We start from the raw sequence: 17,120 nt of genomic DNA, 5'->3' as shown, positions 1-17,120 counted from the left end.
ATCAGGAAGTTTCTCCTTAATTCCAGGTTGCTTCTCTCCTTGATTAGTTTCCACCCATTGCTTCTTCTCCTACCTTCAGGTGCCTTGGATAATAGCTTGATTCCCTCCTCTTTGTGGCAACCCCTGAGATATTGGAACACTGCTATCATGTCTCCCCTGGTCTTTCTTTTCATTAAACTAGATAAATTCAGTTCTAGCAACCATTCTTAGTATGTTTTAGTCTCCAGTCCCCTAATCATCTTTGTTGCTCTTCAATGCACTCTTTCTAGAGTCTCAACAATTTTGAGTGGCGACCAAAACTGGATGTCGTATTCAAAACCACAGTGTCTGTTTTGGGACTGGTATAAGTAGACATGCTTAGAGCTCATTTACTACCACTAGGCAATTAGGAGTAGCCACCCAACCTTCACCGTATTACAAGTAGTTCTCAACTTAGGACTGGTCCCTTAGTCCCATAGCAAACAATGGGTTAGTTTAAGCACTGTGGCGTTTGCTTTAGCAACTGCCACAAAATAGGTCATAAAAATAGCATTTTCTCCTAGGTTGTCCAGGGTTCTAGATTTAAGAAAATGCTGATAGGGGCCCTGCGAGGACTTCTGTGCAATCCAAATCACTTTCTTCCCTCTTGAATCTGGATTGTTAGGCAATCTTAAGACCCTTCCATCCTCAGACCACTACGATTACCCCTCTAAAAGTAAAGGTTCCTCTCACACATATGTGCTAGCTGTTCCTGACGCTAGGGGGCAGTGCTCATCTCCGTCTCAAAGCCGAAGAGCCAGTGCTGTCCAAAGACGTCTCCGTCGTCATGTGGCCAGCATGACTCAATGGCGAAGGTGCACGGAACGCTGTTACCTTCCCACCAAAGGTGGTTCCTATTTTATTACTTGCATTTTTACATGCTTTCGAACTGCTAGGTTGGCAGAAGCTGGGACAGGTAACGGGAACTCACTCTGCTACGTTAGGGATTTGAACCACCAAACCGCCGACCTTTCTGATTGACAAGCTCAGCATCTTAGCCACTGAGCCACCATGTCCCTAATTACCCCTCTAGGATAGGATAAAAAGTTTGGGATTTCTCCAAAAAAGGAGCATAGAACTGTGCTGTTTGTTTGTGTCCCTGTGTGTGCTTCCTCTGTGTGCTATTACCAACAAGAGTTGTGCATTTGTGTACAGGGAAGGCTATTCAGAGAAGTGCGTCATGAACAATTATTTTGGCATCGGGTTAGATGCGAAGATTTCATTAGAATTTAACAACAAGCGGGAAGAGCATCCTGAAAAATGCAGGTGAGTCATGGTGAAGAGTTGAAATACTCCTCGCCGATGCCTTTGTACAAACTACAGCTAGTCCTCAACTTGCAACCATTCGTTTAGTGACCAAAGTTACAAAAGCACAGAAAAATGTGACCGTATTTCATACTTTTGACAGTTCCAGCATTCCCACGGTCACATGATCAAAATTCAGAGGCTTGGCAACTGGCGTGTACTTATGACAGTTGCAGTGCTTTGAGGTGTGTGTGTGTGTGTGTGTGTGTGTGTGTGTGTGTGTGGTCACCTGATCACTTTTTGCGACCTTTAGGCAAGCAAAAGTCCAAGGGGAAGCCAAATTAACAATCTGCTCACTAACTTAGCAACTGGTGTGATATGCTTAACAACCTTGGCAAGAAAGATTGAAAAAATCGGGCACAACTCACTACGGAACCAAAGGATTATTCTTGTTAGTGGTGGAAATTTTGCTGGGCTCAATTGTGGTTGCGAGTTGTGTGTTTTCTTTAACATCTAGGCAGGGGGGTTGGTGTCTTACTGAATGTTTCTGATCGGTTAATTCCAGGCCTTTAAGGTGTGACCCCTGTGTTTTTCCTTTCAGAAGTAGGACCAAGAACATGATGTGGTACGGAGTCCTTGGGACGAAAGAATTGTTACAACGGACTTACAAAAACTTAGAGCAGAAAGTTCAACTCGAGGTAAGGCTTAAACTCTCCGACACGCCGTTTGTCTCATGTCTCCCTGAAGCAAAATGAATCTGTTACCTTTTGATGCTTTGAGGTATTTTGATCGGAGTTTGGTTTCTAAATGTTGCAGGGGTGAAATGCTACTGGTTTGGACCGGTTCGCCCGAACCGGTAGTAAAAATGCTACCAGTTCGCTTGAACCTGTAGTAAAAAATGGTACGGGTCCACCCAAATTGGTAGTAAAAAATGCTACTGGTTCGCCCGAACCAGTAGTAAAAAATGCTATAGGTTCACCTGAACCGGTTGTAAAAAATGCTACATGTTTGCCCGAACCGATAGTAAAAAATGCTATAGTTTTGCCCAAACTGGTAGTAAAAATGCTACTGGTTCACCCAAACTGGTAGTAAAAAACCGCATGCTGCACAGCCGATTGTCGCACAGCTGACCGTTGGAACTACCGGATTTCCCGAACTGGTAGTACTTTAGTACTGGTTTGGTTTGGGTGAACGGCGCGCATGCGTGGAAAGTGCACATGCGCGCAGGAAGCAAATCGGTAGCAGACTTCAGAGGATTTCACCCCTGATCCATTGGCATTGACATGGGACATAAAACTATATGGTGATGTATTAAAAATAGACAAAAGTCCGGCTGCATACTAAAATTAAACCACATTTATTTACTCATGGCATTTATCCACCATCCTGATCTGCGTGTTGTGATGGGATGTGGACTTTGGAAAGCAGTGGGGGAAGTCTTCATACCTGCAATTTAGAGACTATTTGGAAAGGTGGTCTATGGTGTATTGCAGGGATGGCGAATCTTTTTCTTACGGCGTGCCAAGATTGCTATTGCGTGTGTGCCCACTCTCGTGCGTGTGTGTGGGCCCACTCAATCTCCCCGCCCACCTGTGCATGCACACATGACCCACCCACCCCGCGCATGAGTTTGCAACTCCTCCCCAGCTCCAGAGGCTCTCCTGAAGCCTGGGGAGGGTGAAAACAGCCTCCCCTGGCCCTCCAGAAGGGCGAAAAATCAGCTAGCCGATGCATGCATGCGACTGACAGCTGGCGTGGCACCAAATATGACTCCGCATGCCATCAGTTGCCCAGGCTCCACCCTGCAAGGGATTATGGGGTCCTTACATGAAGATGATGATATGTCAGAACCAAATTTGGCACCGGCTGTTGGCTGAAGGTCTTGCTGTAGCCTCTGGTTGCCTCAGTAGAAATCTAGAAGATAATTTCCTACATCAGAGAACTGCTCTCCTTTGCTTCTGTGGCCCTTGTAGAATGAAAGGCTGTTATCTCAAGGATCTGAAGTCCATGACTAAAACATGCGCAGGACACCCTGGCTAAGAAAGGAGGCTAGATAACGTAGCAATAGCAGGGGTGAAATCCAGCAGGTTCTGACAGGTTCTGGAGAACCGGTAGCGGAAATTTTGAGTAGTTCAAAGAACCGGCAAACGCCACCTCTGCCTGGCCCTGCTCCCATCTATTCACTGCCTCCCGAGCCCCAGCTGATCAGGACAAAATGGGGATTTTGCACTCTCCTTGCCCTGGAGTGGGGAGGGAATGGAGATTTTGCAGTATCCTTCCCCTGGATTGGGGAGGGATTGCAGATTTTGGAATATCCTTCCCCTGGAGTGTGGAAGGAATGGAGATTTTGCAGTATCCTTCCCCAGGAGTGGGGAGGGAATGGAGATTTTTCAGTATCTTTCCCCTGGAGTGGGAAGGGATTGCAGATTTTGGAGTATCCTTCCCCTGGAGTGTGGAAGGAATGGAGATTTTGCAGTATCCTTCCCCTGGATTGGGGAGGGATTGCAGATTTTGGAATATCCTTCCCCTGGAGTGTGGAAGGAATGGAGATTTTGCAGTATCCTTCCCCTGGAGTGGGGAGGAAATGGATATTTTGCAGTATCTTTCCCCTGGAGTGGGGAGGGATTGCAGATTTTGGAGTATCCTTCCCCTGGAGTGTGGAAGGAATGAAGATTTTGCAGTATTTTTCCCCTGGAGTGGGGAGGGAATGGAGATTTTGCAGTAACCTTCCCCTGGAGTGGGGAGGGAATGGAGATTTTGCAGTAACCTTCCCCTGGAGTGGGGAGGGAATGGAGATTTTGTAGCATCCTTCCCCTGGAGTGGGGAGGGAATGGAGATTTTGCAGTAACCTTCCCTTGGAGTGGAGAGGGAATGGAGATTTTGCAGTATCCTTCCCCTGGAGTGGGGAGGGAATGGAGATTTTGCAGTATCCTTCCCCTGGAGTGGGGAGGGAATGGAGATTTTGCAGTAACCTTCCCTTGGAGTGGGGAGGGAATGGAGATTTTGCAGTATCCTTCCCCTGGAGTGGGGAGGGAATGGAGATTTTGCAGTAACCTTCCCTTGGAGTGGGGAGGGAATGGAGATTTTGCAGTAACCTTCCCTTGGAGTGGAGAGGGAATGGAGATTTTGCAGTATCCTTCCCCTGGAGTGGGGAGGGAATGGAGATTTTGCAGTATCCTTCCCCTGGAGTGGGGAGGGAATGGAGATTTTGCAGTAACCTTCCCTTGGAGTGGGGAAGGAATGAAGATTTCGCAGTATTTTTCCCCTGGAGTGGGGAGGGAATGGAGATTTTGCAGTATCCTTCTCCTGGAGTGGGGAGGGAATGGAGATTTTGCAGTAACCTTCCCTGGAGTGGGGAGGGAATGGAGATTTTGCAGTATCCTTCCCTTGGAGTGGGGAGGGAATGGAGATTTTGCAGTAACCTTCCCTGGAGTGTGGAGGGAATGGAGATTTTGCAGTAACCTTCCGTGGAGTGGGGAGGGAATGGAGATTTTGCAGTATCCTTCCCCTGGAGTGGGGAGGGAATGGAGATTTTGCAGTAACCTTCCCTGGAGTGGGGAGGGAATGGAGATTTTGCAGTAACCTTCCCTTGGAGTGGGGAGGGAATGGAGATTTTGCAGTATCCTTCCCCTGGAGTGGGGAGGGAATGGGGATTTTGCAGTATCCTTCCCCTGGAGTGGGGAGGGAATGGGGATTTTGCAGTATCCTTCCCTTGGAGTGGGGAGGGAATGGAGATTTTGCAGTAACCTTCCCCTGGAGTGGGGAGGGAATGGAGATTTTGCAGTAACCTTCCCTTGGAGTGGGGAGGGAATGGAGATTTTGCAGTAACCTTCCCTGGAGTGGGGAGGGAATGGAGATTTTGCAGTATCCTTCCCTTGGAGTGGGGAGGGAATGGAGATTTTGGAGTATCCTTCCCCTGGAGTGGGGAGGGAATGGGGATTTTGCAGTAACCTTCCCTGGAGTGTGGAGGGAATGGAGATTTTGCAGTAACCTTCCCTGGAGTGGGGAGGGAATGGAGATTTTGCAGTATCCTTCCCTTGGAGTGGGGAGGGAATGGAGATTTTGGAGTATCCTTCCCCTGGAGTGGGGAGGGAATGGAGATTTTGCAGTAACCTTCCCTGGAGTGGGGAGGGAATGGAGATTTTGCAGTAACCTTCCCTTGGAGTGGAGAGGGAATGGAGATTTTGCAGTATCCTTCCCCTGGAGTGGGGAGGGAATGGAGATTTTGCAGTATCCTTCTCCTGGAGTGGGGAAGGAATGAAGATTTCGCAGTATTTTTCCCCTGGAGTGGGGAGGGAATGGAGATTTTGCAGTATCCTTCTCCTGGAGTGGGGAGGGAATGGAGATTTTGCAGTATCCTTCTCCTAGAGTGGGGAGGGAATGGAGATTTTGCAGTAACCTTCCCTGGAGTGGGGAAGGAATGAAGATTTCGCAGTATTTTTCCCCTGGAGTGGGGAGGGAATGGAGATTTTGCAGTAACCTTCCCTGGAGTGGGGAGGGAATGGAGATTTTGCAGTATCCTTCCCCTGCCATGCCCACCAAGCCACACCATGCCCACCAAGTCACATCACACCCACCAAGCCATGCCTACAGAACTGGTAGTAATTTTTTTTTTAATTTCACCACTGAGCAATAGCAATAGCACTTAGACTTATATCCCTAAGTGGTTTACAGAGTCAGCATATTGCTCCCCAATAATCTGGCTCCTCATGTTACTGACCTCGGAAGGATGGGAGGCTGAGTCAGCCTTGATCTGATCAGTATCGAACTTCCTGGCTGTGGGCAGAGTTTAGCCTGCAATACCGCATTCTAACCACTGTGCCACCACGGCTCTTATAAGTTAGCTTTCAAGTCTAACCTATACCTGTGATTAATGGAAATCCCAGGATGTTTCTGTGCTTATTTATACAGTGTTTTATACCTTGCAGTGCGATGGACAATATATTCCTCTTCCAAGTCTTCAAGGCATAGCTGTTTTGAACATCCCAAGCTACGCTGGTGGGACAAATTTCTGGGGTGGGACCAAGGAAGATGATGTAAGTCTTGCTCTTCAGGCTATGCGCTTCCCAAGTCCTCGATATACAACCACAATTCTCATCCTCCTTCTCTAAATAGCTTTGATAAATGGTACATGCATTTTCAGCATTTCCAACAGCCGAAAGGTTCTCATATTCTGACAACCCTGTGAATAGAAACTCTTTCCAATACTTCGGTAGTGACCTTTAAAATGACAGTTCTGTTCCAAACCTCTACCTTTTCCGATATTTAAGAAATGCCCATTTATAACCTGGAGCAAAAATCCTAATAATCCCTGAATGACGTCAGGGCCAGAATGCAAATGTTGGAATATACAAATGTGAATCACAGTGTCAGAATTCCAAATAGCATCCAAAAGTGAATCAGAGTCCAAGGCAAAGGATTGCTCAAAGTTCCAATTTATCAAGAGAGCCTTGTGGGCACATCTGGGAAAACCCGAATCCGAAAGCTTCCCGGTTTTCCCCACCCAGTTGAAGGTTCAAGATCTTGCCCCCACACTCACAAGCCCATCCCATGGTCTGATCTTCCCCTGCCATGCTGGCAGTTCCACCCATCCAGTTCTGGTCAGGTGCAGAGACAAAGAATGACCTTGGCTTTCTAGAAAGAATTTTGTTATGGCTACATATCATCTAACTCCCATTTTCCCACAATAGAAAATGCCTAGTAGAATAATAGAAAGTGTGGCAGGCCAAAGACCCACAAGAAAAAATGGCTGCAGGCCTGACACACAAGGCATAAAAGCTTTCTCTTTCTTCTCCAGATCTTTGGAGCGCCATCGTTCGATGATAAAATCTTGGAGGTGGTGGCGGTATTTGGCAGCATGCAGATGGCCGTTTCCCGGGTGATCAAGCTCCAACATCACAGAATAGCCCAGGTTGGTCTGATGCCCAGAGAAAAGGAAATGAAACTGTTCCCTATTGTTGTGGCCCGCCAGTGGTTAGTGAAACTGGCAGCAGATTCGGACAGTGAGGAGGTTGGGGAGGAAGATGGGCCAGTCCTGGAGTCTGGGGAAGGCTCTGATGAGGGCTCTGGGTCAGAGGCAGAGAGGGGGCCACAGCTATATGCCAATTATCAGCTGCCTTCGGAGTCAGACATCAGTGAGGCAGAAGAACAGCTGGAGCCTGTCCCCAGTGTGCACATGCGCAGAGCTGCCAGATGAAGGGAACAGCTAAAGAAGAGGGGTCGACTTGGGAGTAAGGCCACGGGGGGACGATGAATGGCCCCTCCCAGAGGAAATAAAAGAGGAGCGAAAGGGGAGTGGAGTTTGCAGGAGACCATTAGTTTGCTTAATTAGAGTGCAAATTTCTTCACCCCCATCTATTCTCTGCCTCCCGAGTCCCAGCTGATCGGGAGGACATGGGGATTTTGCAGTATCCTTCCCCTACCACGCCCACCAAGCCACGCCCACAGAACCAGTAGTAAAAAAAATTGAATCCCACCAGTGGCCTGGAGAGGAGCCGCCGTTCTTCGTGGGAATTTGCTTGAACGTCTTCCGGTGGGCTGAAATCTGCTTACTCTTTTTCAGTGCAGGGCAGTGAAGATCACCATCATTGGGGATGAAGGAGTTCCCGTTCAGGTCGATGGGGAAGCTTGGATCCAGCCCCCAGGGATCATTAAAATTGTGCACAAGAACAGAGCGCAGATGCTCACGCGAGACAGAGTACGTTGGAGCGGGGACGGGGGTCTTTCTCCTAACACACAGAGACCACAGTGATAATAGTAAAAAAGCAGGGATAATACAGGTTGCAACAGTTCCTTTAGTGACTGCTCAGAGTTACAACGCCGCTGGGAAAAAAGGTGACTTTGGGCAAGTTTTTCACACTTATGACCCCACGGTCACCTGATACAAATTCAGATGCTCAGCAGCTGATTCGCATTTATGACAGTTGCAGAGTCCCAGGGTCACACGATCCCCTTTTGTGATCTTCTGACTGGAGGAGGAGAAACCCACTGGTTTTAAAACCATTTAAAGCTAAATCGGTTTCTCAAATGTTAGGGGGCTCTCTGGTGTTTGTGTATCACTAACTCTATCTCTTTATGTATCTATCTCTTTATCCATCCATCCATCTATTTATCTATCTATTTCACTCTATATCTGTCTGCCTGCCTGCCTGCCTGCCTACCTACCTACCTACCCACTCATCCACGTCTGTCTGTCTGTCTGTCTGTCTGTCTGTCTGTCTGTCTGTCTATCTATCTATCTATCTATCTATCTATCTATCTATCTATCTATCTATCTATCGCTATCTATGTCTCTATTACTTTATCTATCTATCTATTATCTATCTATCATCTATCCATCCATCCATTCATCTATCTATCTGTCCCTCTGTCCGTCCATCCATCTGTCTGCCTATCATCTATCTATCTATCTATCTATCTATCTATCTATCTATCTATCTATCATCTATCTATCTATGTATAATCTATCTCTCATCCATCTATGCATCCATCTATCCATCCATCCATCTATATCTGTCTGTCTATCTATCATCTATCTTTCTTTCTATCTCTCCATCCATCCATCCATCCATCCATCCATCCATCCATCCATCCATCCATCACTATCTACATCTCTATTGCTCTATCTATCTATCTATCTATCTATCTATCTATCTATCTATCTATCTATCTCTATTGCTATCACCCATCTATCTACCTGTCTCTCATCTACACCCCCCCCACACACCAGAGAGCTACACACACACACACACACACACACACACACACACACGTCCAGATTCTTAATGAGGTTTGTGTGATTCCTCTGGATTTTAAGATCCATCTTTGCCAGTTTTCAAGAAATGACAGAGAGAGAGAGAGAGAGAGAGAGAGAGAGAGAGAGCAAAATCTTTTGTCATTTTTTCATTGCAAAATGCACCATTAAACTACTAGACCATGAATGCCCAACTGTGCTGTGCCTTCAATAATACCCGATATATTTATTTCTTCTCAATTCTGAACAGGCCTTTGAAAGTACGTTAAAATCCTGGGAAGATAAACAGAAGTGTGATTCTTGCAAACCAGGGTTGCGGTCTCCGTTGTATCCGCTCCAGGCGGTGGAACTGGCTTCGGAGGAAGAGACGGCGCAGCTCCATGCTTGTTCTCAGGTGGCAGAAGAGCTGATCACCAGGTAAGGAGGAGACTAAAGGCAAAAAATCTGTAGAGATTCTCAAGTCATCCAGGTCCTGGTTGTCCCAAAGGGGCTTTTTTTTCAGGAGGTAACTGGACTTTCTTGTTTTTTCCCTTTGAAGACGTTTTGCTTCTCATCCAAGAAGCTTCTTCAGCTCCAACTGCCTGGGGGAGAATGGAAGGATATAGTCTCCTTGGAGACAGCCGGTCATTTGCATCCTTTTAGAGGGTCCTTGAGGCCACTTGGAGGTTTCTCTGTGTCCTCAGGGACACCTGAGTGGTGCAAATGGTTCCTTTAGTCTGAAATGTTGTTTCCTCTGGAAATCCATTCCTACACCATTCACCATTCAAAGGGTCTTCATCCCAAATTGTATAGCTAAAGGTCTGTAGAAATTCTCCATCCTCCAGGTCATGGTTGACCCAAAGGTGCTTTTTTAAGGAGGCAACTGGACTTCCTTGTCGTTTTTGTGAAGACGTCTTGCTTCTCATCATCTTCATCCCCACTATCCTGTCAGAGCTGAAGAAGCTTCTTGGATGAGAAGCGAAACATCCTCAAAAGGAAAAAGAAGAAAGACCAGTTGCCTCCTGAAAAAGCACCTTTGAGATTAAAGGTGGTTAATCATTTCAGGATTATCACCTGCCTTCTTTATGGGGCTTCTCAATCCATCAGGTCATAGTTGTCTCAAAAATGTTTTTTTCCCCAAAAGGCAACTGGATTTTCTTGGTTTTTTCCCCTTTTTAAAAAAAATACCGGTAGTCCTCAACTTACGACAGTTCATTTAGTGACTGAAGTTACAATGGCACTGGAAAAAATGACTTATGACTGTTTTTCACACTTACGACTGTTGTAAGCATCCCCATGGTCACACGATTGAAATTCAAACGCTTGGCAATTGACTCGTATTTACAACGGTTGCAGCGTCCCGGGGTCACCTGATCCAGCAAAGTCAATGGGGAAGCCAGATTCACTTAACAACCGTGTTGCTAAATAACCGCAGGGATTCATTTAACGACCATGGCAAGAAAGGTCGTAAAATCGAGGCAAAACTCCCTCATGAAATGTCTCGCTTAGCAATGGAAATTTGGGGCTCAGTTGTGGTCGTATGTCGAGGACTGCCTATATCTATGAATGCTATTTTTTTATATTGCTTTGGTCATTTTTAACTCTGGTTACTGTACTTTTTATTCTGTTTTAAAGCCACCCAGAGTCGTGTATTGGCGACGGGCAGCTTAATAAATTTGATAAATAAATAACCAACACATTTTCTGGGCTTTTTAATTCTCTTTCTCTTTTACCCCCATTCCCCAATCTGCTCTTTCCCACAGAATCTGTGAAGCTGCCAAAACTCACAGCCTCTTGGAGCAAGAGCTGGCCCATGCTGTGAACGCTTGTTCCCATGCGTTAACCAAAGGGGGTCCAAAATTCCCAGAGGTGAGTGGGGAAAAAAAGAAAGATCTGTCTTCAAATACGTTCTGGATAAGAATCAAGATCACGTGAAGGGTTGATACCCCTTTATAAGGCCTTGGTAAGGCCACACTTGGAATACTGCATTCAGTTTTGGTCGCCACGATGTAGAAAAGACGCGGAGACTCTGGAAAGAGTGCAGAGAAGAGCAACAAAGATGATTAGGGGACTGGAGACTAAAACATATGAAGAACGGTTGCAGGAACTGGGTATGTTTAGCTTAAGAGAAAGAAGGACCAGGGGAGACATGATAGCAGACTTCCAAGATCTCAGGGGTTGCCACAAAGAAGAGGGAGTCAAGCTATTCTCCAAGGCACCTGTGGACAGAACAAGAAGCAATGGGTGGAAACTAATCAAGGAAAGAAGCAACTTAGAACTGAGGAGAAACTTCCTGACAGTTAGAACAATTAATCAGTGGAACAGAAATTGCCTCCAGAAGTTGTAAATACTCCAACACTGGACATTTTTAAGAAGATGTTGGATAGCCATTTGCCTGAAATGATATGGGGCCGTGATGGTGAACCTATGTCATATGTGCCCATAGTGGCATACGGAGCCATGTTGCCTGGTACACGTGGCGTTGCCCATTCCTCTTCTGGTTTTTGGCCATGCATGTGCACCCGACGATCAGCTGGTCTTTGTGTGTGCGGCAATGCGGGAAACCAGAGCAGCTGGTCTTCTGTTTTCCGGCATGCGCATGGGCGGCTGGCAGCTGATCAGCGTATAAGCATGCGCAACAGTAACCGGAAGACTTGCTGGCTGGCGCGCGTGCATGCACTGGAAACCGGAAGTTCATTGTCTGGCGCACTATGTCCCCTGGGCAGCTCCTCTTCCTCGTCCCCTGGCCCAGATGAGCGTCCGTGCGTGTGAAGCGCTCCCTTTTTTGGGCACTTGGTGCTGTGCGTGCGCTCCCTTCACACTGTTCACTCACCAAAGGAACAGTTGTGAGTTGAGGGCTACCTATAATTAAATTTACAGCTGGGCTCTTCATGCTTTGTTTTTTCCCCTCCTCTGCAGAGCCTTAGCCGAAATACCGCGCTAGAAATAGCTGCCACCGTGAAGGCATTACATGACGAAACAGAATCCTTGTTAGTTGGAAAAGTCTTGCTGGTAAGACAATGATCTGGCATTTCTCAAACGGTGACATTGGCCCGAAAGAATCCATGAAGAAGTATTTCTTTGCGGAGGCCTTGGAAATCCATAGCCTCCTTTCCCTCTTTCCAGACACAACCCCTTCTCTTCGCCCCGTCGGTTTTCTTGACTATCCAATCCTGCTTTAGTGGAGCTTTCCCTCCTGTATCTGCTAGACTCAGAGCCTACACTGCAGGAGTGGCTGACTGCCAGCATTGCTGCCAGTTTGGCACGCAAAAAAAAAAAAGGTCTGCGCATGCGCACAACGTTAGAAAAGGGGAAGAAACTACATTTCCGCAATGAAGAATGTTCTGCACATGCGCAGGATCAAAAATCAAGATGGTGCCGCCGCCAATAGAACCGGTTTGAGTGCGTGGGCGGTCGAGTTACTACCTACTCGGCCGAATTGGGCCGAACCGGTACGAACCCACCTCTGCTACACTGTCATCTTTGTGCAGAGGGCAGAACACCCAACATATCAAACTGAGTTAGATCTCGGTCTTCTAGAAAGATCAGGCTTTTGGGGAATCAGCAGAGTAAGTCAGAAGAGGGAGGGGGAGGAAAGGGAGCTGAGGATTTTAAATATCCCTTCAGGAATTATAAGTGGACGGAGATCAGAATTGGGGGAATGGAGAGGGAGAGGGAGAGGGAGGGAGAGAGTGGTGGGAGGATAAATAGAGATAGAGAATGGAATGGAATTGAATAGAATAACAAAGTTGGGACCTTAGAGATCTTCTAGTCCAACCCCATAGAGTAGATAGATAGATAGATAGATAGATAGATGATAGATAGATAGATAGATAGATAGATAGAAGATAGATAGACAGACAGATAGATGGATGTAAGATAGATAGACAAATAGATAGATAGATAGACAAATAGATAGATAGATAGACAGACAGCCAGACAGATAGAAGATAGGTAGGTAGGTAGGTAGGTAGGTAGGTAGGTAGGTAGGTAGGTAGATAGATAGATAGATAGATAGATAGATAGATAGATAGATAGACAGACAGACAGACAGAAGCTAGATAGACAGACAGACAGACAGACACAGACAGACAGATAGAAGATAGATAGACAGACAGAAAATAGATAGATAGATAGATAGATAGATAGATAGATAGATAGATAGATAGATAGATAGATGATAGATGGAAGATAGATAGATAGATAGATAGATAGATAGATAGATAGATAGATAGATAGATAGAAAATAGATAGATGGAGAGATAGATAGATAGATAGATAGATAGATAGATAGATAGATAGATAGAAAATAAATAGATGGAGAGATAGATAGATAGATAGATAGATAGATAGATAGATAGATAGATAGAAAATAGATAGATGGAGAGATAGATAGATAGATAGATAGATAGATAGATAGATAGATAGATGATAGATAGCTAGATAGAGGTAGAGATATATAATCTATCTACAGTGAGAGAGGACAGATAGGGAGGGAGGGAGGGAGGGAGGGAGATAGATAGATAGATAGGTAGGTAGGTAGGTAGGTAGGTAGTTAGGTAGGTAGGTAGGTAGGTAGGTAGATAGACAGACAGATAATAGATAATGACAGATGTTTGAAGCTAAATAGTTGATACCAATAAAGAGGAATAATAGGGCTGAAATAATGAGGCCTGGGTCAGCGCTCCGAGAGCACCAAGGACTCCTCAGATAGTTGATTGACAGATGATAGATAGATGATGTAGCTATATAGCTACATAAATATAGAGAGGAGATATAGACAGACAGAAACACAGAGGCTCTTATTAGACAATCCGGTCTAACAAAATTATAATTTGCTCTTTTGGTAGCAATTGGAATCCCCTTGCGAGGAGCTGCTGGTCTCGGCGGTGCACAATCTGGAGACTGAATTGAGAAAGTTAGCCGAAATCCCCTGGCTCTGCTATATTCTGCAGATCAATGATGACGAGGTGGGTGGAATTCTCACACACAGGCCCCAATCCTCACTGTCCCCCTCCCTTTTGGGGGGGGGGGATCGGGCCTGCCTTGAAAAATCTGATCCAGGTGCAGGAAAGTTAACTGCCAGAGGTTACGAGTCCTTCGAACATCAATTGGAGGAGGTATTTGGACCTCAAACACAGCATCCCTTCGACTCAAGCATCCCTTCTGATTGACACTGAAAAAAAGATACAGCTGCTTTAAAGCTCTTGAAAGACTCAGAAAAGTTAATGGGATTTTAAAAGCAGCTTCATCCCCCCCTCTCCCCCTCCCCAAATCAACACACAAGGCTGAATAAAAACAGCTTTTTTTAAAAAAGCAGGTGCTGTGCTTATTACACACGATCAGGATAATTTTTTCTGCACTCCTTTTTTAAGCATGTTCAATTCTATTTGGCTACTAGTAAATATGGATTTTTGACTGTCCTTTGAGTAGAAAAGGTCAGGGTTGATCTTGCCAGTTTTCGGTTGTGAGCAGAGAATATAAACATGTGTTGTTGTTTTGCTGTAGGTAAGATTTTGTTACGAGGAATGCAACTTAGTAGAAAAATTGTTTCATAATATAGTTAATTTACACCCAACAGTTATCTAGTTTTGAAAAGGGGTGACTTCACCCTCCGTTCAGACCATTTTCATATTGTGGAATGATTCCTAAAATTCCTCTGCTTGGCAAACATTCTCTCTTTCTGGTTCGTGCTTAAAAGCAGGGGTCCCCAATCTTTCGGACCTCAGGGACCACTAAATTCATAATTTTAAATCCCGTGGACCACTAATATGACCTGCCTAATGACCGGCTGGGTGGGCGTGGCTAGGTGGTCATGTGACTGGATGGGCGTGGCCAGCTTGATGTCACTCACATTGAGTGGCGCCTCACCGGCTTCTACTCACCCCTCCCTTGCCAGCTACTCCTCACCTGCCTGTCCAGGCTCCTTAGGGCCCCAAGAGGAAGCAGCCGCCAGGAGAAAGAGTTGGCAAAACAGCTCAGTTCCAATTGGATCTGACCAAGAAGGAGGCTCAGCAGAAGCATCTCACTGAGGACTAGGAGCTATAGGCTTTCCAAGCAGAGGGAAGACTTGCGGGAGTACAAGTCCAGGTACCGGCGCCTGAAGACTCAGCGGGCTGAGATGGTCAGCCCGTTCCAGGCCATGATGCAATCCCACTGGAATGAGGCCCTCCAGCTCTTCATCACCAGCGGCTCTTCCCTCCAGCCTTCGCCCAAAGTCCCCCACCAGGAGGCCGAAGCAGACCCTAAGTTGGAATTTCTGCCCCCCTCCGACCTGCACAAAAAGACCCCGAAGGGGAAACTCTCTGCAGCAACACAAGCGTTAATTACACGTATCCGTCGCAGGGGCCGTAGTTTGAGGACCCCTGATTTAGTGCAATATGAAAAATGCAAATAATTTTTCTGCCGACCACCAAAATTTTCTCAGGGACCCCCAGTTGGTGACCGCTGCTTTAAAGGATAAACTTGGATAAATGAAAGATAACTTCGTTTTCCTTTCATCCGATCAAGATTATCCATTGTGTTTTTACCTTTTGGACTTATAACCATCCTTTTCAACGAAGCGCATCTTGTACTGAATGGATAGAGTCGTTATTTTAAAAAAATATTATAATCTCCTGATTATTTGATCTCCTTATTTTAACAAAATAAACTGATGGATACATCAAAAGAAGAAAGAGAAAAAAATGATCTTATTTCTTTTTAGGATCCTCCTTTGGAATACTGTAAAAGAAACAGCCGAAGTACCATGTTTCGTATAGTGCCAAAGTTTAAAAAGGAAAAGGTTCAAAAACAGAAGACTAGCACCCAGCCTGGTATGTTTTCAAAATATTGTTGATTTGAAGAGACAAGGTTGTGAGTGGACTGTGTGTGTGTAGCACAATATGCACCGAGCTTGCCTTTAGCTTCTTTGTTAGTCCGTCTTCATGATGACTTGAAGTTGCTTTATCCCACGAGAAAGTTGTCCCTTACATCGACTTGCGGGTCAAGGATGTGTAAATATCATGGCTTAAGGAAGCCACAAGGTCTTGTGTGACACATCGAGGGCTACATTTTAAGAGTGAGCGAATTAAGGATCCATTTGGGGATGGGGTTTTGAGGGGTGAAGTTAACCCTGGGCATCTTGCACCATTTATAGCCTATTTTACCCTTTCAAATCCCACAATCTCCTCCAAAATTTCAGAAAAGAGGTTTACATTTGGAGTCCACACAAGGAGAATTCAGAATCCATAATATCAGTTATCTGAGGTTCCTAGCCCATATATTTTATATATCCATCCACTTTGTCTCTGAGAACACTGAAAACTTTTGAAAGTTCTTAGATGTTCCTCAAGCTTCAGCAAGCCATTGAGCTTCAGTTAAAGACACTATGTGCTGTCTTACTGGTCTTCTCTAGAAGATGCAGCCCCTTGAAAGTTCTTAGATGTTCTTCAAGCTTTAGCAACCCACTGGGTTTTTAAAAAGAAATTATGTGCTGTCTTACTGGTCTTCTCTAGAAGATGCAGCCCCTTGAAAGTTCTAAGATGTTCTTCAAGCTTTAGCAAGCCATTGAGTTTCTGTTGAAGACATTATTTGCTCTCTTACTGGTTTTCTCTAGCAGATACAGCCAAGTCCTCAAAGTGTTTTGACAGTGGACTATCTAACTGCCACAAGAGAGAAAACTTGACCGATGCCCTCTATGAATGCGTTCTTCTTCTCCAGAACGTGCTACTAATTTCTACATTGTTCAAGGTTTCCTCTACAGAAAACTCAGCATAGAAACTATTATCTAAACAAAGAATAACACTTTTTAGATACCAAAGCTCCGCAGAACATTTATTTTAATTAGGAAACAGACTTTCCTTATTTTACTTTCTCATTGCTGCAGGTTGCATTAGGCCGTACGTAAGTCCTGTTTTTTTAACACAACATCATACCAGGATTTCAGTTTCAAAGTGCTAAAAAAAATGCCAGGGGAAGAATTTTTAATTCATTGCAGGGATATAATTGAAATGATTGACTTTGGAATTCCTTGGAGGTATCCTGGTTGATAAAACACAGACCCGATTGCTTATTCATGCCTCCTCCAGTATTAAAATCCTTTCTCTATGGGCCACATGATATGTAGAGAACTTTATTTGAAGTT

The 17,120-nt window shown here is 45.3% G+C and overlaps 1 protein-coding gene across 2 annotated transcripts in view; it reads left to right on the top strand.

Moving 5' to 3' along the window:
- The window catches only part of DGKH (diacylglycerol kinase eta), a 105,754-nt gene that overhangs the window by 79,106 nt on the left and 9,528 nt on the right, over window positions 1–17,120 (top strand). For both annotated transcript variants that reach the window (XM_081947902.1, XM_081947901.1), the window contains exons 19-28: window positions 1,174–1,284; window positions 1,865–1,961; window positions 6,192–6,299; window positions 7,061–7,174; window positions 7,826–7,960; window positions 9,267–9,433; window positions 10,759–10,864; window positions 11,915–12,007; window positions 13,846–13,965; window positions 15,702–15,810. In XM_081947902.1, the coding sequence (XP_081804028.1) occupies window positions 1,174–1,284; window positions 1,865–1,961; window positions 6,192–6,299; window positions 7,061–7,174; window positions 7,826–7,960; window positions 9,267–9,433; window positions 10,759–10,864; window positions 11,915–12,007; window positions 13,846–13,965; window positions 15,702–15,810 (1,160 nt within the window). The remainder of the gene's footprint in view (window positions 1–1,173; window positions 1,285–1,864; window positions 1,962–6,191; window positions 6,300–7,060; window positions 7,175–7,825; window positions 7,961–9,266; window positions 9,434–10,758; window positions 10,865–11,914; window positions 12,008–13,845; window positions 13,966–15,701; window positions 15,811–17,120) is intronic.

This window comes from Natrix helvetica (genome assembly GCF_964273705.1).
Source record: "Natrix helvetica genome assembly, chromosome: 3".
Lineage (NCBI taxonomy): Eukaryota > Metazoa > Chordata > Lepidosauria > Squamata > Natricidae > Natrix > Natrix helvetica.
The sequence above is the reverse complement of the archived record's forward strand: the minus strand, read 5'-3'. Positions and strand labels throughout refer to the sequence as shown.